Below are 24,846 nucleotides of genomic sequence, written 5' to 3'. Positions count from 1 at the left end.
TGTGCATCATTCCCAGTGCTGGTTAATAAGGAATAAATGAATTATAAAATGGATGGATGTGATGATAAATGGATGGATGGATGGGGAAAGAAACTGATAGATGAATAGATCAGTAAGAGTAAAGCCAAGAAAACATATTTCTAATTGAAAGACTGATATCAGCAGAGGAAAATAAAATGAAATGCTCTTTTTTTTTATATAGAAGACTGGGGGGCCCCTAAGTGTGGCACATGTGTTGAAAATGTTATAATAATGATAAGTCTTTAGACATTTAGCACTTCTCGCTACCCAGTCAAGGCTTCCCATGCTGGGTGAATTATAACTAACTACAGCATCACACTAACAAATGTTTTAAGATATAAAATATTATAAAACACAATATCAAGTGCTCTGATTTCTGTGAAAATCTTGAGAAGTCTGATAAAAATAATGTTCTATGTATTGAATCAGCATGCAAAGCTTTAAAAGATCCACATGTCCCTGTGCTTTGTATACATGGGAAATCCAAGAGGTTTCTATCAAATAAAACTTAAACACTTCATTTTGCTTCTTTTAGATTTAGAAAAGAAGATCCAAGACTTGAATTTAAGTAGACAAGAAAAAGCTGATCAAATGAAACAGTTGAAAGATCAAGTCATTACAACTAAAACTGAAGTTTTTGAGACCGGAGAGATAGCATACTTGTAGGGTGTTTGCCTTGCATGCAGAAAAAAAAAATAGACTAAATACTTAGAGGTGTTTTTTTGTTGGTTGTGTGTGTGTGTGTGTGTGTGTGTGTGTGTGTGTGTGTGTGTGTGTGTGTGTGTGTGTGTGTGTGTGGTTTTTGGGTCACACCCGGCAGTGCTCAGGGGTTATTCCTGACTCCACACTCAGAAATTGCTCCTGGCAGGCACGGGGGACCATATGGGACGCCGGGATTCAAACCGATGACCTCCTGCATGAAAGGCAAACGCCTTACCTCCATGCTAGCTCTCCGGCCCCTAATACTTAGAGTTTAACATAGGAAACCTATGTCTTTATTTCCAGCTTCTGGAAATTACATTGAAGCATCTGTCTGAATGTTTGAGACACAGTACTTAACCTCTCTGCCTCCCAGTTCTGCCCCTATCCTTGCTGTAGAACTGCTCAGGGTAGATGGGACTGGAACAGAGCCAAGGAAATGCCATATCATAAGGAATAGAGGGGGAGTAAAGACTTGGTCTCTGGTTTCAGAAACCTTTCTTCTTGTCCTTCTGTCCCTTTTTTATAACTTAAAAATGATTAGCTACATAAGAAAGTACAAATCTGAGTAACTGTCTTAATAATCATTCATTCAAATGAACCCAAGTATTAAATAAATTGCCAGCAGCTGGAGGACTTAGGAAGTGGGCAGTATAATCTGCAGACATAATGCTCCAGTTAGGCAGCAAGAAAAGTTCCAGAAATCTGCTGCTCTATGTGGACCTCACAGTTCACAAAACTGTACTGTGCTCTTAACTGTGTAAGAGGAAAGAGCTCATATTACACTCACTGTAATAAAATTTAAAATAAACCGAATTAAAATAAAATAAACATCTAATTTAGGATGGAATGTATATGTATTGTATACTTTAGATGGGTTTATATTTTGTCTGTTTTTAATTTGGATTTACTTTATTTGTTAGGCTACTGTTCTATTCTAAATAAAATGTATACAATTCAAAAAGCAACTTCTCTTTAAGAAACACCCACTTTCAGGGCCGGAGAGATAGCACAGCGGTAGGGCCTTGCATGTGCCTTGCAGGTGACCGACCAGGAACAGATTTGGGTTCAATTCCTGGTATCCCCTATGGTTTCCCAAGCCTGCCAGGAGTGATTTCTGAGTGCATGGCTAGGAGTAACCCCTAAGTGCCCCCGGGTATGGCCAAAAATTAATTAATTAATTACACCCAGCAGTGCCCAGAAAATACTCCTGATTCTGTGCTCAAAGGCATACCTAGTGATGTTGGGGGACCATATGTGGTCTGGGTGTCATACTGAGATCAACTACAGCCAAGGAAATATACCCTATCTACTGTACTGTCCAACATTCTTACTCCTTTATTATCTCCTATCCCTTTCTTATCTCTCTGGTACCTAGAGTTTCTTTTTTATTTCTTTTTGTTTTTGTTTTTGTTTTGTTTTTTGGGCCGCACCCGGCGGTGCTCAGCGGTTACTCCTGGCTGTCTGCTCAGAAATAGCTCCTGGCAGGCACGGGGGACCATATGGGACACCGGGATTCGAACCAACCACCTTTGGTCCTGGATCTGCTGCTTGCAAGGCAAATACCGCTGTGCTATCTCTCCGGGCCCTCTTTTTTATTTCTTTTTGGGTCATACCCAGTAGTAGTCAGGGATCTATACTCATAGATCACTCCTGGCAAGATTCAGAGGACCAAATGGGTGCTGATTGCAAGGCAAGAGCCCTATTGCTCTGCTCCCCCTAAGCTTTCTTAGCTAAAAATGAAAATATTTCATGACCTATCAATATGAATCTTGAGCATTTGTCAAAAGAACATGAAAGATGTTCACTTGAAAACATATTTAGACCCTGATACTCAGTATTAGTTACAATAATCAAAATATTGTTCAACCTAAATGTTCATCAAAGAATGACTGGATAAGGAAATTGTGTTACATATACACAACAGAATACTGCTGAGTGATTAAAGAAGATAAATGTGTCTTTGATAATAATATGTCTAAAACTTGAAGGAATTGTACTAAATAAGTCACAAAGTAAATGGCTGCAACCCCTCCCCCCAACTTCCTCCTATCTCACCTGGAGAGGGAGTCCCTCCCACTGCTGGGAGGGGTCTGTGGTTGGTAAGTTAGGCTTGGGGGAGGGAGATAGGGGGATTCAGTGACAGAGGCAGCAAGAAGAGCTTCAGGAGAAGGATGCAGGATGTATAGAGCAGAGACAGGGTAAGATGCAGGGCCACTTAAAGAGGCTACTTAAAGGTTAGTTTAGGGCCCGGAGAGATAGCACAGCGGCGTTTGCCTTGCAAGCGACCGATCCAGGACCAAAGGTGGTTGGTTCGAATCCCGGTGTCCCATATGGTCCCCCGTGCCTGCCAGGAGCTATTTCTGAGCAGACAGCCAGGAGTAACCCCTGAGCACCGCCGGGTGTGGGCCCTCCCCCCCCCCCCCCAAAAAAAAAGGTTAGTTTAGAAGCCATGTAAGATACGCACATGGTGGCTAGGGCTTTATTAATAAAGCTGCGTGTCTCCTGGTTTCTACTGACTGTGGATCATTTCCTCGCCATTATCCTGAACCCTCAGACCCGCCAGGCCAAAGAAGCTGCAGGCACCTGGCCTGGCCGAGAAAGGCCTCATCATCCATCCGCCATCATCAACATCCATCTAGGACTCTATAATTAATATTTAATTCAACAAATGGCAAGTTTTATGGTTTAAACTCATGCAGATTAGAAGTAAACAAGGCAAACTGGCAAAGCACAACAAAAATAGCTTCTTCACTTCTGTCAAAAACCTGGTGGTTAACAGAGAAGAAAGGGGAAAAGGTAGAAGGAGTCACTTTACGATTGTGGCTCTGGAACTTTGCTAATGGGTAGAGTGAGTTATGGACATAGAAATATGAAGGTCTACTCCTGAAATCTTACAGCATTATCAACAATAGAAAGCAGGTAAAAATAAGATAAAAAGGAAATCTTTTAACAAATATTGAACAAATAGTGTATGTTACATCTATTTTAACCTTTTATACAATTGTTCCTGTAGTTTTACTTATTTTCATAATCTCAGTTGCTGTTTTACCATCATATCACCCTTTTCCTAGAGAAAACTTCACTTTACCTTAATGGCTTCTCTTTCTAGCCTAGTTCAAAAATAATCCTGAATTTCTCTTACCATGTTCACTGATGGAGTTGCCTTATTTGTCAAACCAGATTGTAATCTGACAGTAATCATATTCATATATGGTTACATATACATCATACAATCATATGCATCAAATGATCAGAGCATGTGTCTAGCCACTTTTATATTTTTTCTAGAATTTAGCATGGTGTTAAGCCTCTAAATACCTGCTCTGTTTTCAAATTAGTTCCATAAGTGACTCCAAATTGTTGCACGTGAGGCAGTTCTTAGACCATCACTAAATTATTTCCAAATGGCATCTGGTTGGAAACCAGCTGACCATATGAAATAACCCTTCTAAAAATGTAATTGAGAATAATTCAAATCTGCCAAAATCTATAGATAAAGTGTCTAATAGAATGTGTAAGATATTCCTACAGAAGATATTTTATTCCCAATCTCTCCTATTCTTAACACTCTATGGCATGGGGCCAGAGCAATAACACAGCGGGTATGGTTTGCCTTTCACACAACTGACCTGTGTTCATCCCATACAGTTCCCTGAGCCTGCCAGGAGTGATTTCTGAGTGCAGAGCTAGGAGTAAACCCCTAAACACTGCTGACTGTGCCTCCCACCAAAAACAAACAAACAAAAAACAAAAACAAAGAAACTAAAACTCTATGGCATCTATTAATGGCTGTCTCCCCTGAAACCCCAAACCAAACTTACCTACTATTTTTTATCCTGTGTCTCACCTTTTTCTCTCTCAGTTTCTTCCCTCTGCTCTTGGTAACTCTCCATTTTCCCCTGCCATCTATGCTTATTTGCAAGACTTGGTATTTTCCCAAGAAAATTGCCATAGTTGTGTGGGCAACTTCCACACTTCCCCCAACTATTAAGTGTAGGTTCATTGTATATTTTAATCATTACACAAATTATTTAGATACTCTTGTGCCAAATCCCCAAAACATCCCACACCTATATCCACTCTTCTTCCTTACCTTCTATTCCCCACATTCTAACTATGATTAAACTATTTTTTGATTCTTTTTATATTTCTCACACAAAATTCTTTACTCAACCCTGAATTAGGTGCTTCAGAACAGTGAAGAACTTAAGAAATTTGTGGCTAAAGTTCTCATGGGCTTTTTTAGTTATGAACTTGAAGCTTTTAGCACCATTAACAACTTACCATTTACAGAAGGCAGTTCCCTGTTTTCTGTTTTCCAGCTCCCTGACCCTGCCCTCTGTTTCTTCTCTTCAGGTGAGAGTTAAAAAAGGTCTTGCCTCCACCTTCCTCCAACATAAAGTAGAATAATTTATCTGTTCAGCCATCCACATCTAATCTTTCACTTTTGGGATATAACTTGAATCTACCTTCAGCTTTGTTCATAAATGTTGAGTAGTCATTCTAGAAGACCTAAAGCTCACTTACTTACACTAGGAACCAACTATAGCACAGTGAATAGTGTTGGTTTTGATCCTCACATCCCAACATTCCATATGGTCCCCAGAATAGGCCAGTTTCCCATAGTCAGAAAATGCTTGATATCACTAAACATTTTCATTAGATACACAGGGATTTTTAGCTGGCATGAGTTCTACAATGAGCTCCAGCTCCTGAAAACATGGAAATTTTGAAAGGAGATGTAGAGTGGTTTTGGTTTTTCATGTTCATACGAACAGTTAAGTCAAAGTTCTAATTCATAGCAATAGTAGATATAGTTCTGCACATAGCTGTAGTTCTTTGATGGCAAACACCAAAAGCTAGGAAGTAGGTGGCAGACTGCATTTAATCTACTCTCCAGGGGTTAGTAAATTGAAGGATACTATTTCCAACCTCTTCCTAGACAGCTCAACATGTACCAAGAATTAACTTCTAATCTTTTTTTTTTTTTTTGTATTTGAGTCACACCCAGCAGCACTCAAGGGTCACTACTGGCTCGTTAGTACCGTTATTTCCCTACAGTGAAGGTTTTGATATATTCAGCCCAAAAAGCACTCACACTAAAATGTTTTAATCCACAAATAAAATATGACTAAAATATGATATATAAATATGATGTATATAAAATAAAATATTCATCTTGGTGGTAAACATATTAAGTATAAAATGTCTGGGCTCAGGACTAAAAACAATTCCTAGAAACATGATAGGCGGACATCATAGTATGATATTTTACTTGATATCACCTCTTTTAAGAAAGATATTTGAGAAATTAAAAATGCAAGATTGGGGGGGTTACTCCTGGCTATGTGCTCAGAAATTATTCCTGGCTTGTGGGAAAATAGGGGACTCTGGTGAATCAAACTGCAGTCTGTCCTGGGTCAGCCATGTGCAAGACAAACACCCTACCACTGCGCCACCGCGCTGGTCCCAAAAATGCAAGATATTTTAAAAGTTCTTCAGTCAATTGCCTCACTTTCTAAGGACTACTGAGATAAACTTAACTGAGGAAATATGACTCATTGACACAAAGGCTAAGGCATAAATGAAAGGAAATATCTTATAATAATACTCAGTCTATTGCATCTGCTTTAAGAAAACTTGACCTTTCGACTGGTCTTAAACTATTTTAAATAGACCATTAAACAATAAACTATTTTCTTACAATTGACCAATCTGTTTCTTTACATAGTCTATTTTATAAGTTAAATATTTTGAACATGTTACTAAAACATTTCACAGATAGTAATTCTGCTTGGAGAAAACAAAGGTCAAAGTAGCTATTCAACTAAAAATACTCCATCCTTAAAAATTATACAAAAACATATTACCATTTGGTCTCACGTCTTAAAATAGACAGCTAAACAAGCTGTCTATTAAATAAATTTTTGTGTGTGTTTTCTGTTTGTTGCATCTCACTTTTCTGTGTTTTTCCCCAAATAGTTTACAGAATAACTTATAAACTAGGTAAGCCAACTTTTTTAAAATATTGAGCCTTATTTTTATTTTATTTAAGATTTTTATTTTATTTTAAGAGCGTAGTTTAAAACTAATCATAAATCTGGAGAGATAGTGAAGCAGTACAAGAGGTAAAGCACTTGTCTTACATGTGTCTGACCTAGATTCCTTCTCTGGCACCCCATATGGTACATCAAGATATGTCAAAAGTGATCTCTGATCACAGTCAGGAGTAAGCCCTGAGTATTGTCAGGTGTGACCTCAAAACAACAACAACAACAACAACAACAGCAAAATTAGGTCATAATATACAAGATATACTTTATTATAAAAACAAAAAATAAAGCTAAAAATATTTGGAACATTAATGAGTTCCACATTATATACTATCCATTTCTAGAATTCTAGCTAATCCTAGAATTATTACCTCTGTTAAACTGAATTATTACTTCTTTTAAACTGAATACCTAAAAGGACCCACATTTTTCTTGTCAGTTAATCCTATTAAAAGTATCGTTGTACTATTAATTTTCTAAAAATGATCAAAATGGAAATCATATGGAGCCTAAAAAAAATCCAACAGCCAAATTGGTTTTAGTGAATTCCAGAGATTTATATCATGGGAAAAAGTTCAAAGCTTGGAAAAGTTGTATAAACATACCATATCTGAATATAAACACTTGAGGTTCTGTACAACATTGTGATTTAGTCTTGAATTAATCATACTGAATTATGTCTCATCTGGGGAAAACAAAATTTCAATGAAAAAGAGAAAATATTCAGGATTAAGAGAATAACTTCTTTGACTTGGAAATAAGTCCACATTTCTTAGAAGTAAATTTAAAAGGGCATTCTTTTTAGATATGATTGATGTTTTGTGTTATTTTTTGTGTGTATTTATTTTGATTTGGGGAATCACATCCAGCTGTGATCAGGACTTACTCTTTGCTTTAAGCTTCACTCCTGCCAACACTCAGGGTACCATACGGGGTGTTGGGAATGAAATCCAGGTTGGCAGCATGTAAGGTAAGTGCTTTATCATCTACACTGTCTCTGTAGTCCACATTTTTTCCTTTTAACGTCCAAGTTTTATTTTATTTTATTTTTCAAGTCTTCAATCCACTGCCATACATTCTATACTTCAGATATGTAGAAATATATAGATAGGGGCTGGAGAGATAGCTCAGCGGTAGGGCAACAGTCCTGGATCAGCTGCATGCAAGGCAAATGCCCAACTGCTGTGCTATCCCTCTGGCCCCAAGCTATTCTTTCTTTTATGTTTTGTTTGTTTGTTTGTTTGTTTAAATACAATGGTTACAAGGTTGTTCATACTACAGTGTTCTTTTTCCACAGATTAAGTTGCTCATGATTTAGTCAAACAATGTATAACAACCTTCACCTTCACCAGAGTGAATATCCTGCCATTAATGTCAACAGTTTCCCTGTCAACAGTTTCCCTCTCACTCTCCCTGAAGCCCTTTTCCCTCCTACCCACCCTCACCAGCCTGCCTCTGGGTAGGCATTTTACTTTCTTTCTGTTTTCTTTTTTGACATTGTGTTTTGCATTACTGCTAATGAAGAGAAGGTTGCAGTTTTATTAAGTAACTTCACAACTTCACTCTTAAACATTAAAAAATCATTTCTAAGAATGTAGTCACAAGAAATGACCATAATTTTAAAGCGTTTTTGGAACCAGGGTTATGAAAATTCACTATGTAAAAATGTTTATCACTTAATATTTTGGACTATCTATACAGATAATTCTGAGAACATACCCTAATTCCTAAAAAGTATATACAATATGACATACATTCTTTTTTGGAACATACTTCACAGTAAGAGCATAAAAATAAACTATTTAAAAAAATAAACTATTTTTTAAAAGCAACTTTCAGTATGCCATTTCATAGTTCTATCCAAATTAACCTCCCTATTGATGATTATTTAGGCAACTTTCAGTTTCCTTAGAATAATACTAATGCCTTTACATACATAATTTGACATGCTTTCCCAGTCCAAGTTATATATTTAAAATTTTATTACATATTTCAGATTGTACCTCAATAGGTACACAATTTTACCATCATAATAATCTTTTAAGCTAGTGTTGTCATATTTTATTATATTTTATTATAGAAAAGGCACTTGATCTTGGTGACACTGGCTTGTTATTATTTATATTTTTTGTATTATTACTTGTATTAATACTACAGTAGAGCTTCCTCCAAATTGTGAAAGTGTGGTCATTTTTTTGGTAATCCTCATATAGAGAATTATTCTTTATAGTGTATGTTAAATTAATCATTTATTACTATTTCACATGCAAAATCATAGCAAACTCCCTTTTTTACATTTTCTATGGAATATAAATAAAATGTGCTGTTTGCTTTTAAAATTCTGGCTAACAAATTTCTTGTGAATTATTTCTCCCCTGAAAGCAAGATGGGCATTGTTCCAGGCATCTATTGAATGAATGTACTTTAAAAATATTTAATGAGTTCTGTGTTCAGTGCTGAAACACATTAAGATGCTTTCAAGGTACTTGCAATATAGCATGCAACAAACTCAAACCATTTATGTGGTGAATACTCTTTCTATTCTGAAGGTGTACTATGTGGTATGCTAGTGTTGGTAATACAGTAATAAATGTAAAAAGCAGAATGAGTTAGTATGATAAATGGCATGTCTATCTAGAAAATTTGGAAAGATCTCTTTTATAATAGCCATACCCAGTTCAGCTCAGGTGGCTGGGACCCACTCTTGGTGATATTTGACACAACTTTTCTAAAACTTTGTTCTCTATTACTTGAGCCATATCTCTATTCCTGGAAAAAACATTAAGGATTTTACCTGGATGAGAGAGAGAGAGAGAGAGAGAGAGAGAGAGAGAGAGAGAGAGAGAGAGTTCCACATACAAAGTATCATCAGAAGTTGGCCTTTGAACACAAAGAAAGTCTGGTTTGGTAAAGAAAAAGAGGATGTATTCCAGGTAGAAAAATCTAGATGAGTCCCTCAAAACCTCAAAAGGTTCAAAATGTTCTAGATCTCAGATCTCGGTGGAGGTGGGAGGGAAGGCTGTTAGGCTGAGAATACAGAGCATAGAATACTGAACAGATTTCCCAGTGCCTGTGTAATGTACAAAGGCTTCTGAACTTTGTACTAGTTTCACAAATAAGGAAGGCTGAGGAGATAATATGACTTATAATGAATCTATTTTAATAACACTGGAATGTCCATGGTAAGCAATCTATTTATTGACTAGGAATTAAAAAATGAGTTTTACTTCCATAAATATTTGAATTTGTGTTAAGTAAAAACTATACAGCTACTTTATTCAAAGTGTAATAAACATAGTTCTAAAAAAGTTTTTAGTTAGAATTTTTGTTCTTAATTAAACCCGTAACAAATACATCTCTTGAGCTCAGTAATAGTATAGCAATTGAGCATTTGCCATTATGTGGCTGACCTGGGTTCAATCCCTACCATCTGATATGGTCCTGTGAGCACCACAGGGATAACCCTTGAAAGCAGAGACAGGAGTAAGTACAGCTGGGTGAGACCCAAAAACAAGCAAACAAACAAAAAAGATTAATGACAAATACATTCTCCTGGAGAGCAGGTAAGGGAACCTTGAGGTAATGGTGAGCAGCTCTTGCCTCTCTAGGGGTTGGTATGGGCTAGCACAGCATGCTGGGGGAGTGAAGAGGACTGCATGGTTTGTTGGGAATTGAACCCAGGTCAGCCAGGCAAAGGCAAAGCAAAGGCACACAATTTTACCATCAAATAATGATGGGTAAGCAAAAACTCTACTCACTCACTGTACAATTACATTGGCCTCCATAGCAATTATTTTCCTTAATTTATTTTATTTCATTTTATTATTTTTAAATATATCTATTAAAACCATTGTGATTTACAAAGTTCTTCATAGTTGGGTTTCAGATATACAATGTTTCAGGGCCAATCCCACCACCAGTGTCTACCTTCCTCTACCAATGTTTCCAGAATTAATCCCATGCCACCACTCCCTGCTCCCCAATCTGACAATATAATAGGTCCATTTTTAAGTTTTGATTGTTAAAGTTTGGATCTCATGATTTTATCATTATTGACTCTGGCTTAGATTTAGCTCTGTCCTTTCTTAACACCACCGATGCACTTGAGGACTCTTGGCCCTTGTCCCCCATCTCTTCTTTCCTTTCTACATGCTATATTCTGGAGCTTGGAGTGTTCTAGACAACTCCCATTTAAACTATTATATTTCTTCATGAAGTTATTCTAAATACCACATATAAGTAATATAACTCTGTGTTTATCTTTCTTCTTCTGGCTTACTCCATTTAACATAACATATTCCAGTTTCATCCACAATTCAGCAAATTGTATGATTGCATAATTCCTTACAGCCCCTCTAGCAATTTTTAAACAAAAGAAAAAAGTTAAAATGTTACAAATAACAAGAGTTTCCTTATTTCCCCACCTCTTTAACCCTACCCTAAATGCAATTTCTTTTCTTTTCTTTTTTTTGTTTTTGTTTTTGTTTTTGGGTAACCCTGGTAGCGCTTAGGGGTTACTCCTGGCTCTACACTCAGAAATTGCTCCTGGCAGGATCGGGGGACCATATGGGATGCTGGAATTTGAACCACTGTCCTTCTGCATACAAGGCAAATGCCCTACCTTCATGCTATCTCTCTGGCCCTAAATGCAATTTCTTTATCTTCCCTGCAAGTACCCTCTATATTTGTTCTACCACTTTAGAACTTTATCACTGCTGGCTCTTACCATATGCCTGTTTCAAGAATTAGAAAATTGTAATAATTTCCTCTTCTTAGACTAACCTTTGCTGATCTTCACCAATAGTGTGTGCATTTAAGAGAACCTGCCCTTGTACACCATTAGTACACAGCAGAGATTGATACATAGAAAGTACTCAAGAAAGGTTTGTGGCCAGAAGCTTTATGGGAAGAAGTTTGCAGTTGTCAATGTCAAGTCAGCCAAAATGATGATCATCAAAACTTGGATTAAAAAGTTCGCTGAGGGCCCGGAGAGATAGCACAGCGGTGTTTGCCTTGCAAGCAGCCGATCCAGGACCTAAGGTGGTTGGTTCGAATCCCGGTGTCCCATATGGTCCCCTGTGCCTGCCAGGAGCTATTTCTGAGCCAGGAGTAACCCTGAGCAACACCGGGTGTGGCTCAAAAAACCAAAAAAAAAAAAAAAAAAGTTTGCTGAGTAGAGAACTGAATTGTTAGCTCTGTAGACCATATTTTCCAAACAGGATCACTGAGAAATCATTTTGTGCTAGATCTTTGCTAGAAGGAGGCTCATAGCAACACTTCATTAGCCATCCTGAAAATAGCAAACACATTTCTTTGTGAGGTAAGCATTCCACTGTGTGAGCCAGCATCCAGCACTCCTAGAGTGAGACCTAGTACTAACTTGTTTCTGTTGTGATAAAGATGCAGCTCCCAGAAAGACTCTAGGTGGGCTGGCCTTCAGTAATCTGATTAGCAATCAGCCTTGGCCTCTGCAAGCACAGTAGCCATGATGAAACCAATGCTCTTTCCAAAAGGGCAGGCTTGTCTTTTTAAAAGAAATTGCAATTGTAGAGTTAATTTTTCTAGAATACCAAGAACATTATGTCTGGAGGATATGGAGCAAAACTGCAGCTCTTTGAAAGTTGGCTTATACAAGCATTACCTATCAATTCTGAAATACAATTAGCTCATATCAAAGATGTCATCTTCCTCAGATAAAATATGATTTAAAATCAGGCACAGGTCATCAACAGTAGTAGGGAACAAGCTAAATAACTGGCTAATTAAATCCATTTTTCTGTATCACCCTAGGTAATAATTAACAACTCAGAACAAGAAGATAGATTAGTAGCCAGAGAGTAGATTATGCTATCACGAAAGCCTCTGATACAAAGATATTGCCTAAACAGTACTTAGTTCAAAAATAGGTGAAACAAGATGTGTTATTTCATTCAAGAAGCATTTCCTGAGAACTTTCTAGAACACCTGTGTGGGAGTTAAACTTCATCTTTTGAATAGTTTAAAATTAAAAGAAGAAATATGAAAAAAAGGAGAGATTTATACAAATATTGAAATGAAAATATTTTTCTAGCTATTGTGGAATTTTGACATCTTTACAAATCTGGGGGAAGTAACATCTCAGTTGAAAAAAATTTCAAAGAAACTTTTCAGTGCAATTTTTGGTGACTTATAATAACAAACAGTTTAAATTTTTCTTCTAAAAACTTAAAAATAATTACCCAGTGTATGCTAACTGCCTACATAATTTGATGTCGACAAGTTTTTCATGAACATAGTGAACCATTCGTGAAGTTAAGAAAATAATGCCTAGGATGCGAAAACCACTCAAAGAATGGGAGAAGCTATTCACCCAAAACTCTCCAGACAAGGTGCTAATATAAAAAATATGCAAGGTACTGACAGAACTTAACAAGAAAAAAACATCTAACCCCATCGAAACATGGGGAGAAGAAATGAACAATTTCTCAAAGAAGAAATACAAATGGCCAAAAGGCACATGAAAACTGCTCCATATCACTAATCGTCAGGGAGATGCAAATCAAAACAGCAATGAAAAGTTTGAGAGATAGCATAGTGGTAGGGCCTTTGCCTTCCAAGCTGCCGACCCGGGAGGAACCCGGTTCGATTCCCGACATCCCATATGGTCCCCCAGCCTGCCAGGGCAATTTCCAAGTGCAGAATCAAGAGTAACCCCTCAACACCACTAGGTGTGGCCCAGAAACCAAATGATCAATCAATCAATAAATAAAGTAAAAAAAAAACAATGAGGAGACCGGAGAGATAGCATGGAGGTAAGGCATTTGCCTTGCATGCAGGTCAGTTGTTCAAATACCAGCATCCCATATGGTCTCCTGAGCCTGCCAACAGCAATTTCTGAGCATAGAGCCAGGAGTAACCCCTAAGTGCTGCCGGGTATGACCCAAAAACCAAACCAAACAAACAAAAAAATCCCCACCAAACAATGAGGTACCATCTCACACCACAGAGACTGGCATACATATCTCACACACACACACACAAACACACACACACACGTGCGCACACACACATATACATGCACGCGCGCACACACACACACACACACACACACAATAAGAACAGGGGCCAGAGAGATAGCACAGTGGTAGGGTGTTTGACTTGCACGAAGCCAATCTAGGACCAATGGTGGTTTGAATCCTGACATCCCAAATGGACCCCCTAGCCTGCCAGGAGTAATTCCTGAGGCCGCCAGGTGTGGCAAAAACAAACAAAAAACAAAAAAACCAAGATCAGTGTTGGTGGGATGTGGGGAGAAAGGAACTTTCATTCACTGTTGGTGGGAATGCCATCTAGTCCAGCCCTTATGGAAAACAATATGGCGATTCGTCAAAAAACTGGAAATTGAGCTCCCATTTGATCCAGCTATACCACTCCTAGGGATATACCCTATTAACTCTAAAACACAGTACAAAAATCCCTTCCTCACACTTATATTCATTGCAGCCCTACTTATAATAGCCAGACTCTGGCAATAACCAAGATGCCCTTCAACAAATGAATGGCTAAAGAAACTGTGATACATCAAGCTCACCACAAAGAAAGTAGAATGCCTGTCTCAAATACAGGTGCAGGGGGAGGTGGTGTTAGGGGAGAAGGGAGATGGGGGCATTGTTGATGGGAAGAAAGTTTGCACTGGTGAAGGGGGGGGTGTTCTTTTTATGACTGAAACCCAATTACAACCATGTTTGTAATCATGGTGTTTAAATAAAGATATTATTAAAAATAAAATTAAAAAATAACAAAAGATATTATTCGTGAAGGTAAAGATGTGATATGCTAAAAATAAAACTTGGCATCTTAGCTAGTATTCAAATCTTTTTTTTTTTTTTTTTTTTTTTGGTTTTTGGGCCACACCCTGTGACGCTCAGGGGTTACTCCTGGCTATGCGCTCAGAAGTTGCTCCTGGCTTCTTGGGGGACCATATGGGACGCCGGGGGATCGAACCGCGGTCCGTCCTAGGCTAGCGCAGGCAAGGCAGGCACCTTACCTCCAGCGCCACCGCCCGGCCCCTAGTATTCAAATCTTAAACGATGTAAAAAGCTAAATTTAGGTTAATTCTGATCAGGATTTTATTTTTAAAAATATTGATAAAGCTTATAATCTCTTTTTAAAGTGCCAGGTTAGCAACAGATGTTAAACTAGTGAACTAAGCCAAGTTGTCCTATTTAGAGTATTTCTATGGTAGTCTTGTTAAAAATAAATTAGAACTTTAAAAATATATGAATTTCAAGAGCATGGGAGGAAAGTGCCACTGTCTCTTCCTCTGCATCTAAATATCATCCTGATACCTTTTGTGGAAGGAGAAATGCAATGGGGATGAAGCCTTGCAAATTGTGAAGAGGTTAGATGAGATTGCTTATGTCCATTTTGAGGTCAATTTAAAAATTCAAATAGAGACTGGAGTAGTCTGATTTGTGACATTCCTTTTGAGATATTTAAGAATAGATAGTATTTAACAGTATTAAAAAAGACCTGCCTGAATTAGGATCAACTAGGCTATATTGCAGTTTAAAAAGAAAAACACACTCAAAACCTCAGATATAAATAATAAAAGTTTAGGGGGCAGGACAGAGAGCATGGAGGTAGGGCATTTGCCTTGCATGCAGAAGGATGGTGGTTCAAATCCCGGCATCCCATATTGTCCCCAGAGCCTGCCAGGAGTGATTTCTGAGTGTAGAGCCAGGAGGAACCCCTGAGCACTGCCGGGTGTGACTCCAAAAAAAAAATAATAATCCAAAAAAAGAAATAAATAATAAAAGTTTAAAGCTCTCCTGTGTTACATATTTTTAAAAGATTATTGGCAAAAACAATAGAAATTGAGTTGGTTCATATTTCTTTATAGTGACTCTTGGGCATCTGTCCTATTTTTACTTCTTTTGGTTCTTTCTTCTACATTGGCTCCAGTGTCAAGCACCTTTACTGAGCCCAGGCCAATGGTCATATAATCCAGGGGAAATATAAATGATGCCACAAAAATCCCACAAATGCCACCATAAACTCTTTATGGTGAACTTGAACTAATTACTGGGAGGAGAGAGAAGGACATGAATTGATAAGGTCATGGCGAGATTAGTTTCATTCAAATTATGTAAACTGAACATTTGGAAGGACCATCCTCTCCCCAACCCACCTCCCAAATCCTAGAACTGTTATTACCAAATGAGAGAAGAAGAAATGTCGAGCGATGCAAGCCCAGTCAGCAGTTTCAATTATTTGGTCTGAGACAGATAATGACACAGTTTCTTTCCTGATTCAGCCCTGATGGCTTCCACACAAGAGTAACTACACCCCTGTTTTCTCTCTCAGTTATTAGGAAAGGTTATTGAAACTCACTTATTTATTCAACAAGTAGATAATGAGTATGTATAATGCACCAGTTTGAGGAGAATATAAATTCCAATAAAATACACTCCCTGGGCCCGGAGAGATAGCACAGTGGCGTTTGCCTTGCAAGCAGCCGATCCAGGACCAAAGGTGGTTGGTTCGAATCCCGGTGTCCCATATGGTCCCCCGTGCCTGCCAGGAGCTATTTCTGAGCAGACAGTCAGGAGTCACCCCTGAGCAACGCTGGGTGTGGCCCAAAAACCAAAAAAAAAAAAAAAAAAATACTCCCCGACCTTAAAGAACTCCTGTAGACAAAGACATTTAACACAAAATGACAAAGTATTCCCTTGTATGTTACCAAAAAAAAAAAAAAAAAAGTTAGAAAACACTTTTTTGTGTGGTTTTTGGGTCACACCCGGCAGTGTCAGGGGTTATTCCTGGCTCCAGGCTCAGAAATTGTTCCTGGCAGGCATGGGGTACCATATGGAACCCCGGGATTCAAACCGATGACCTCCTGCATGAAAGGCAAACACTTTACCTCCATGCTATCTCTCCGGCCCCCGAAAACATTTTTTATAGGGCTTAAAGTATGACATTTGTCCTGAATTTTACTAGTCACTGATCTTACTTTCCAGTTCAATTCTGAATCTTGTCAAATAGACCAAATTTTCGAAACACCCAAGACCTACATTATTTTTCTGCTGTGGTAGAGTCAGTCCACTCACAGCAATACCTCAGATGGAACCAAAGGCCTGGCACATATAAGGCCCTTAAGCCTACCTCCCACCAACAACAATGTCTTTTTTTTTTTTTTTTTTTTTTTTTTTTTTTGGTTTTTGGGCCACACCCTGTGACGCTCAGGGGTTACTCCTGGCTATGCACTCAGAAGTTGCTCCTGGCTTCTTGGGGGACCATATGGGACGCCGGGGGATCGAACCGAGGTCCGTCCTAGCTAGCGCAGGCAAGGCAGACACCTTACCTCCAGCGCCACCGCCCGCCCCCCTTTTTTTTTTTTTTTTTTTTAATGAGAACAATTGGTGTTTAAGTTACTGAGTAGTTTAGTACCTAAAAATCAAAGCATAGATTGTAAAGTTGCATAATTAACAAGCCAGGATCTAAAATGAGACACACAATAGAATTTTAAGACTAATGAAGATCATCTCTAAGACAATTTTGGGTGTTATTTTTTTCTTTTAAAACTAAATAAACATGTTAGAGGGAGGTAATTGTCACCATTCTTTAAGTGGAGCAGTCAATAATTTGCAATTCCATCTATCCAAAACACTACATAAATGTCCAGTCAAGAAATGTCTGATGGTGAAGTGAGCAGTGCCAGGTAAGAAGATCTGTGGGTCCTGTCATTGGAAATGAATTTGCAAGAGGTTGTACTGATGATGAAAGTGATTTATTCCTCTTACAGTGTAATAGCTTCAAAAACTGGGGAAGTTGGATGAACTATTACAGAGAAGAAAAAAATTGGCCATGAAATTTGGAAGTATTCCTAAAAATGAACTCACGTCTGGAGTCATCTCTCTCTCTCTCCTTGACAAGAAAATCAGATTAAATAGGAAGGGAACATTTAAGAAAGCTTAGGGAAAAATGGAGATTAAAGACAGAGCATAGTATAGTGAATAGGGTTCTTTCCTGGAATGCAGCTGACCTCTGTCCCTAGAGCCTCCAGGAGTGATCCTGAATGCAGAGCTAGGATTAGCCCAGAGCACCATTGAGTATAGCTGCAAAACAAAGCAAATATCTCTATCTCTATCTAACTATCTATGAGTAGAGAGTGAGGGAGGGAGAGAGAGAAAGAGAGAAAGAGATAACTAGCCTTTACTTGCATTTAAGAAACATTTGGGTACCTGTAGTATGTCCCATATCACATTAGGCATTGTTTTTCCACAAATGAATGTTATGCAACACTTGTTCTTGCTTTGCTGTCCATTAGGGAGAGAAGGGCATAAACGTAAGACCCAGCATCATAAGATGCTGGTAGGGGGGAGTCAGAAAGAAAAGAGGGAATAGAGGATGCCATTTAAGTAAAGGATTCAAAGACAGAGGTAGTCGGCTAAATTGACCAGTCAAGGAGCTTCCATGTAATATAAAGAAATAAAGCAGTGAAATGTATGTCATACTCAGGGAACTTCAGAAACACAAGGACAGAGGAATACCATGATCAACGTTGTGCCCCTGAAAGTCTTTCTGGCAATGTTATAGAATTTAGACTTGAGGGAAGAGTTTGGAAACAGAAACCAGCCAAGTAACTCTTATGCTGTTCAGACCAAATGTCAAGAAAATGAACTTAGGCAGAACAATGAGCTTGGAGCAATCTACACATTTCCAGGAAAGTTGAAATGGTGGTGCCTCTCGTAATAGCATTGCAAGAACTGAAGGACAGGGGAATGGCTACCATGACTCCCAGACAAGGCTGGATCCATAAATTTAGGATTCACAGGGTCCTGCCTCAGAAGGGCCCCAGGTTTCATTGATTGCTATTGTCAACATTTTGAAATTGCTTCTGATGAAAGAAATCTCATGTGCTAAATTAAAGCTCTCTTTGCTCTTGCAACTCATGAAGTCAGTCATATTTCCAGGTTTATCTCAAGCTAAAAGGTGGATGATGGTGTCAGTTGTTGGAAGTAAAAACAGAAGAATATATTTTATTCTATGAGGGGTGAGCAGAGAGATGAGTTCAGTTCATGCCACATATACTTTTGGGTCACCAAACTAGACATACTTATATAGAATGTTAGAAATTAGATGAAAATTCCAAGCAGACTGGAAAAAATGATGTGGGGATACTAAGATCAAAATACTGGGGACTGGGGCCAGAGAGATAGCACAGAGGTAGAGTGTTTGCCTTGTATGCGGCAGACCCGGGAGGGACCTGGTTCGATTCCTGGCATCCCATATGATCCCCAGTCTGCCAGGGATGATTTCTGAATGCAGGGCCAGGAGTGACTCCTGAACACCACTGGGAATGGCCCCAAAACCAATCAATTGATCAATTAATAAATAAAGTTTTAAAAAATGGTGGAGACATAAATGTGACTGAGTGTGTCATGGGAAAAGAAGCTGAAGGCAAAATCTTCAGGAACACAATGTTTCGAAAACCAGAAAAGGGTAAGAGAAGTGGAAGTCAGAGTGGGATGGGAAAAGTTTGGAGAGAATTGTGTTCTGGAAGCCAGAAGGATTATATGACCATCTGAAGAATTTGTAGTAACATTTTAGGAGGTAATATTGGGAGAAAGTGCACTACATTTGCTAACTAGGTTTGTGGCAATTAGTAAAAACAATGGTGAAGATGGAAGTGATGTTATAATGCAGGGGTGCAGAACTTTTTTCTGATGAGGGCTGATGAGGGTGCAGAACTTTTTTTCTGATTTGGATATTTATAGCATCATTAGAGAGCCAGCAATATAGACAGAAGGGCAGGCAGGTAGCCAATGAGAAACATCTGTCCTGTCCTGTACCAGGGTCAGACTTTATGATTTTACAGTCTGACACAAAAATGCAGACTGGATCTTCCCAGCCCTGAATGGGACAGAGGAGAAAGCCAAACACAACATGCAGACTAGTCTTCTAGAAATTTTGACTATGGAGTTAAAAGGAAGAAAGAAGTAGATTGAAAGTAGACTTATTTTCCATATAAGATGGCCAGGATTGTGTGTAAGAGCATTGCAGGTGACATGAAGGTATATACCTCTCAAAGTACAAAAGGTAAAGGTGGGTGAAAACAGACACCTTCAAATGATGGAGTGGTCATCAGGCATTATGATCCAACAACCCCAGCACAGACATTTTTCATTTTCTCGCTTAGGGTTAAATTTACATGAGAGTTAGGTGTGGTTAGAAGAGCAGACACAGAATGCTGACGGGGAACAAACTCTCAGTTCCCAAGAAGACACTGAGCAGGAGTGAAACAAAGCCACTTAACTGCTCTGTAGGCAGAGGCCAGTCTTAGGAAACTCCAAAACTGAACGAAGCAACCTGTGTGGATGCAAAGCTGTAATGAGAAATTACCTGGGAGCATTAAAAGCTCTAAATGGAGAAAAGAGTTGCCTTTTAATTTTCTTTTAATTAAGCTCCAAAGACCATGCGCAGCAATATTAGATGCTCATGGGAGCACTTGCTTTCTGGGTGCTCTCTGGGTTGTCCTGCCAGCCCTATGGATCCTGAGCACCAGGTGCAAAAACTCCCCCTGGATGCAACAGGCCAAATCCTGATTTGGTGAATAATTAATTCCTGAGGCTCCTGCCTCAATGCAGAAAGGATCTTTATAAACTCATACTCTCTGGTCTAATGATTAAACTTCCCTGCACTCTATTTCATTGTAGCTGAGTTAAAAAACTGACCAACCAGCACTTAAACCCTTCTCCCTGGGGTGATTTAAAAAAAAAGAAAACACAGCAAAATCAGACTGGACTTGTAACTAACCATAACCCCCTCATTCCGGGCATTTCTGCATACACCAGGACTAAAGAAAGCTCAAAGCTTGGCTCCATCTGTTGCTAAGGCAGCAGAATTGTGCTAATTCCCACCCCAAAGGGGTGGCCGGTATCGAATCCCAGCCACTTTCTCCTTTCTGCTCCTCCCCAAAATCTTTCCAGGCCATTCTTCCACACCCTAAGAGTTGTAGATCCCAGTGTTTTCACCAGGAAGGCCGGTAGAGTTTGGAGAGTGGGAACGTGTGTCTCTTAAGAGACGTCCAGTCTCCACCACCATGCCACGGTGTGGTGGGAGGAGTCACCAACAATAGTGTCTTTAGAGAAATAACGTGGATTGCAACGACTCTTGGAATCTACGTAGAAATAATAGTAATAATAATAATTATCCGATGGCACACTTGGCATGCCATGACTACCCAGGTGTCTAGGGTCAGAGGGTTTTGGGGGGCTTGCGCAAAAATGTGCGCAAAGCAAACGAAGCGAGGTGCGCTTTGCTGCCTCCCCGCACCCCCCAGGGCAGTCTTTAATGCTCTCAGGCCTCGCCTACAGCCAGGAGACCCACTCGCCGGGTTTCAGCCTCGAGAACAAACCCAACAGGTCGACCCTCTTCCAAACCCAGGGTTCACTCGCCCCGCCGAGCGCACCGTGCACAGTCGTAGCCTTGGGCACCTTTTCGTGACTCACGGCTGGCACACGTCAATGCCCGAGTCGGCGGTAGGTCGCGATCTGCGCCCAGGCTCGGCTCCCCGAACACCTAGGTGGGAGACCGGCCCCGAAGCATCCCACCCCACCCCACCGCACCCCACCCACCCCTGGGCTACACGCGCTGGCCCTGGGCGCACCCGGAGCACGGGTGCACGGGACGCGCACCCCGAGACCCGGAGCAGCCGCACCAACCAACCCCCGAAACCCCAACCCCGGCGGCGATCTGCAGACTCAGCCTCGAAACAAAAGAAGCCGCCCCCCGGCGGGTGGGACCCCACCTCCTCCCTCAGTTGGGGCCTCCCGCTGCCCGCCCCCTCCGCGTGTGCGCATGAGCAGAGGCGCCTCCCCGGTTCCTCCCAAGGCTAAACTTTCTAATTCCCTTCTTTGGGCTCGGGGGCTGCCGGCGGCCGCAAGGACCCTCGCACCCCGAGGTACGAGCACCAAGTGGCTGCGCGATCCCGCTCCTGCGCCCCGTTCTCACTCCTCCCGCTTCCGTGGGAGCTGCGGGACCTAGAAGGGCCCCTCTGCTCCTTCTCCACATTTGCCTTTTCCCCCTTCTCTCCACCTCTCCAGAAAGGAAGACGCAGGGGAAAGTGCGGAGGGCTCGGCGGGCGTGCTCCCTCTCGTCCCTGCTCGGCCCCGAACCCACGGCTGCGAGGATGGACTCGGGGATGCTGCAGGTGTTCGCATGCAGTTTCTTAGGTAATTATGAGGAACCCAGGGCTGGCGGGGAGGATGGTTTGCGGGGTGTGCCTGGGGTGGGGTAGGTACGGAGAATTGCCCCACCATGGGGTGCAGCTTCTAGCAAGCCCAGGGAAGCGGGATGGGGGGGACTGCGTGAGAATTGTGCGCTGAGATGAAGAGGCGCGCGAGGCATGCCCGTCCTCGCATCTTCTGGCTGTGCCCAGATCTTGGGGATCCCCCCCCCCGGGCTCCCGTGGCTGAGGATTTCCAGCTTGCACCCGGGATCTTTTCACACTAGGTATCTCCACGACAGGAGGCTAGGCTCCCCGGGGGTGGCAGGGCTAACCCAAAGCCCATTTCCAAGCAAAGTGAGCGGGCCAAGCGCAGGCTTCGTCTCGAGACCAGTTGGGGGGCCATGTGGCTTTCGCTAATCATTTGCCCCGGGCTGGCGCCAGAAAACAAGATTGGAGCGGCGGCTTCCCAACCACCGCGCGCTTGAACCACTCCAAAAAACGACTGGGTTTTGGAAAACCCTTGCTGGGGGAACTCGGCGTCCCCCATGCCACTCCAGGTGCCCTTGGTGCTTGGCGCGTGCACGGACTCACGCGCTCCCGGGCTGAGTTTCCGCGCGCCTAGACACGCATCGCACCCCAGGCTCAGGAGCTGCCGCGGGCACGCGAGTGTGTGGCCACCGAGCGCGCGTGTGCTGTGAGCTGGATGCGCATTTTGCTGCCCTTCTTCTCCCTGCCCAGGTCCAGGCACGTCGACGTGACCTGACCTGTCTCCATTTACACTCCGGGGGAGGTGGGTCCACCAAGGGCCGAGTGCCTAGGACAGAAGTGTTGGAGACCCCCCCACTGATAAGGTGTCTCTGTTTCTTTCCCCATCCTCCTGCTATGCATCCGGGCCGCCTCGAGCATCTATATCCCCTTTGTTTTCTCTTTTCTGTGCATTCTGCTTTCTTCGGAATCTGTTCCCGCCCCCACTTATTCCCTTTCCTCCCCTGCTGCTGCCTCCCGTTGTTTCCCTCCCCACCACCTCCCTTTTTTGCTTGCTTTCCCCGCAGCTCTGTACGCGGTTGGAGTGAGAGCTCAAGAACCCGAGTTCAGTTACGGCTGTGCGGAGGGCAGCTGCTACCCCGCCACCGGCGACCTTCTCATCGGCCGCTCGCAGAAGCTCTCGGTGACCTCTACGTGCGGGCTGCACAAGCCCGAGCCCTACTGTATTGTCAGCCACCTCCAGGTGAGAGGGCTGAGAACCCGAGTAGAGAGCTCAGCGCGGCTCATGGCAGTGCAGACTGAAGGGGCCGGACTCCCGGGGGACTCTTGTCTGCATCCTGCCAATTCTCCAGATAGGAAATGCGGCCAGCCAGGGAGTCCCGGAATTAGACTGGTAGCTCACTCTTTCGTCCCATCTCAGTTTGCACAGTTGCATCCGCCAAACATTTCCTGCAGCTTCTGAGCCACCTCCCCAGTATGGAAAGGGCCGGCTGAAAACTGGCCCCTACCCGGTATCCCTGACCCAGGGGCTCCAAAAAGATCCGGGGTTCTTTTGTTTAATCCTTCCTCTTAGGAAGTGTGTATAAAAGTCCTTGTTTTTATTTACTTTGTTAAAAGCTGAGCATTGATCTTGGGTTTCCCCCCAATTCTCTCACTGTGATAAAGGCTATTCTAGTACTGGAAGACACTTGGCAAGATCACTCTAATCACGAGTATCTCTCTCCTCCTATGGTGCTGTTCCCATCTATCTTCATTCCTATCTGGATGGGATGCTTCTGGTTTTTAAAAACTCTCGTTGCCATGGTATCCTGGAAGAGGAGGGCCTGTATGAAATTTCAGGATATTCGTTTCTAAACAGTACACCTAAACTTTAGATTTCCAAGGTCTTGTTTTATCAAAGACAATCAGCATCCATTCTCTTGATATTTAAGAGAGAGATCCCTAGGTAGCAAAAGAGCCTAATGGGCTGATGCATCTTCTGCTTGAAGGAGACCCTAACTACATAGTCTCCAGAACAGGGCGTCACCACACAGCACAAAGTTGAGAATAGCTCATAGCACTCTCACGTGTGACTTAAATAACAACAAACAAATCGTCTAAAAAAGAGATCACTGGCCTTACAAGTGGCTGACCTCGGTTCAATCCCCAATATTCCATAAGGCCTCCCAATCTTACCAGGACTAATCCTTGAGTGCAGAGCCAGGCGTAAACCCTGAGCAGCATGGGGTGTGTGGTTCCCCCACAAAAAAAGAGAGACCTTTGAGGTAAGCTGATCCCATGAAGGTGAAAGTTCCAGGCTCATATTTCTCCTTTGGATGCTCACCCAAATATAGACTGACCCTTTAGGAATAGGACAGTGTTGTGGAATACCTTAAAATGTAGATACCTTAAAATGTAATCACTTTTACAAAGTAAAAAGAGCACTTTCTGGACACTTGATAAATTAAACTGAAAGAATGTGGTAAAGTGGATTCCACTCATTAGCTTCCAGGTTTGCACAGAGGTGTCTAGACTGCTTCCTTCTGATTAGGAGGGAAGCTATAATTAACCTTTTTCCCTCTTTACAAGTTCTGGTAATTGTTTCCCATTGTTAGTTTCCTTGACTACAAGTTAATGAAGGCAGTTGATGTTACCTTTTCCAATATTAGAGTGTAAATTTAACCTAAAATATTATGCTAACATTTACTTCAGAGGCCAGGACATCCTGTAAATGAATCACCAGATTCTTAAAACCAGCTTTACCCACAATGACTTGAACTATTTGTTTTAAAAGCATTTAGAGTCAAACTCTCTTATATGATTAACCTTCAAGTTGTTGAGTGCTCTTCATAGGCAGCAGAATGTAAAGAATGGCCATGTTGTGCTTTTTCTCAA

The 24,846-nt window shown here is 41.3% G+C and overlaps 1 protein-coding gene across 1 annotated transcript in view; it reads left to right on the top strand.

Moving 5' to 3' along the window:
* Positions 1 to 21,957: 21,957 nt before the first annotated feature.
* LAMB1 (laminin subunit beta 1) overlaps positions 21,958 to 24,846 on the top strand; it is a 92,645-nt gene continuing 89,756 nt past the window's right edge. The window contains exons 1-2 of the mRNA XM_049783834.1: positions 21,958 to 21,991; positions 23,040 to 23,215. Coding sequence (XP_049639791.1) covers positions 21,961 to 21,991; positions 23,040 to 23,215 — 207 coding nt within the window. The 5' untranslated portion in view covers positions 21,958 to 21,960. The remainder of the gene's footprint in view (positions 21,992 to 23,039; positions 23,216 to 24,846) is intronic.

The sequence above is a fragment of the Suncus etruscus genome, chromosome 1 (genome assembly GCF_024139225.1).
Source record: "Suncus etruscus isolate mSunEtr1 chromosome 1, mSunEtr1.pri.cur, whole genome shotgun sequence".
In the NCBI taxonomy this organism is placed as follows: domain Eukaryota; kingdom Metazoa; phylum Chordata; class Mammalia; order Eulipotyphla; family Soricidae; genus Suncus; species Suncus etruscus.
This window is presented reverse-complemented; position numbering and strand designations above follow the sequence as displayed.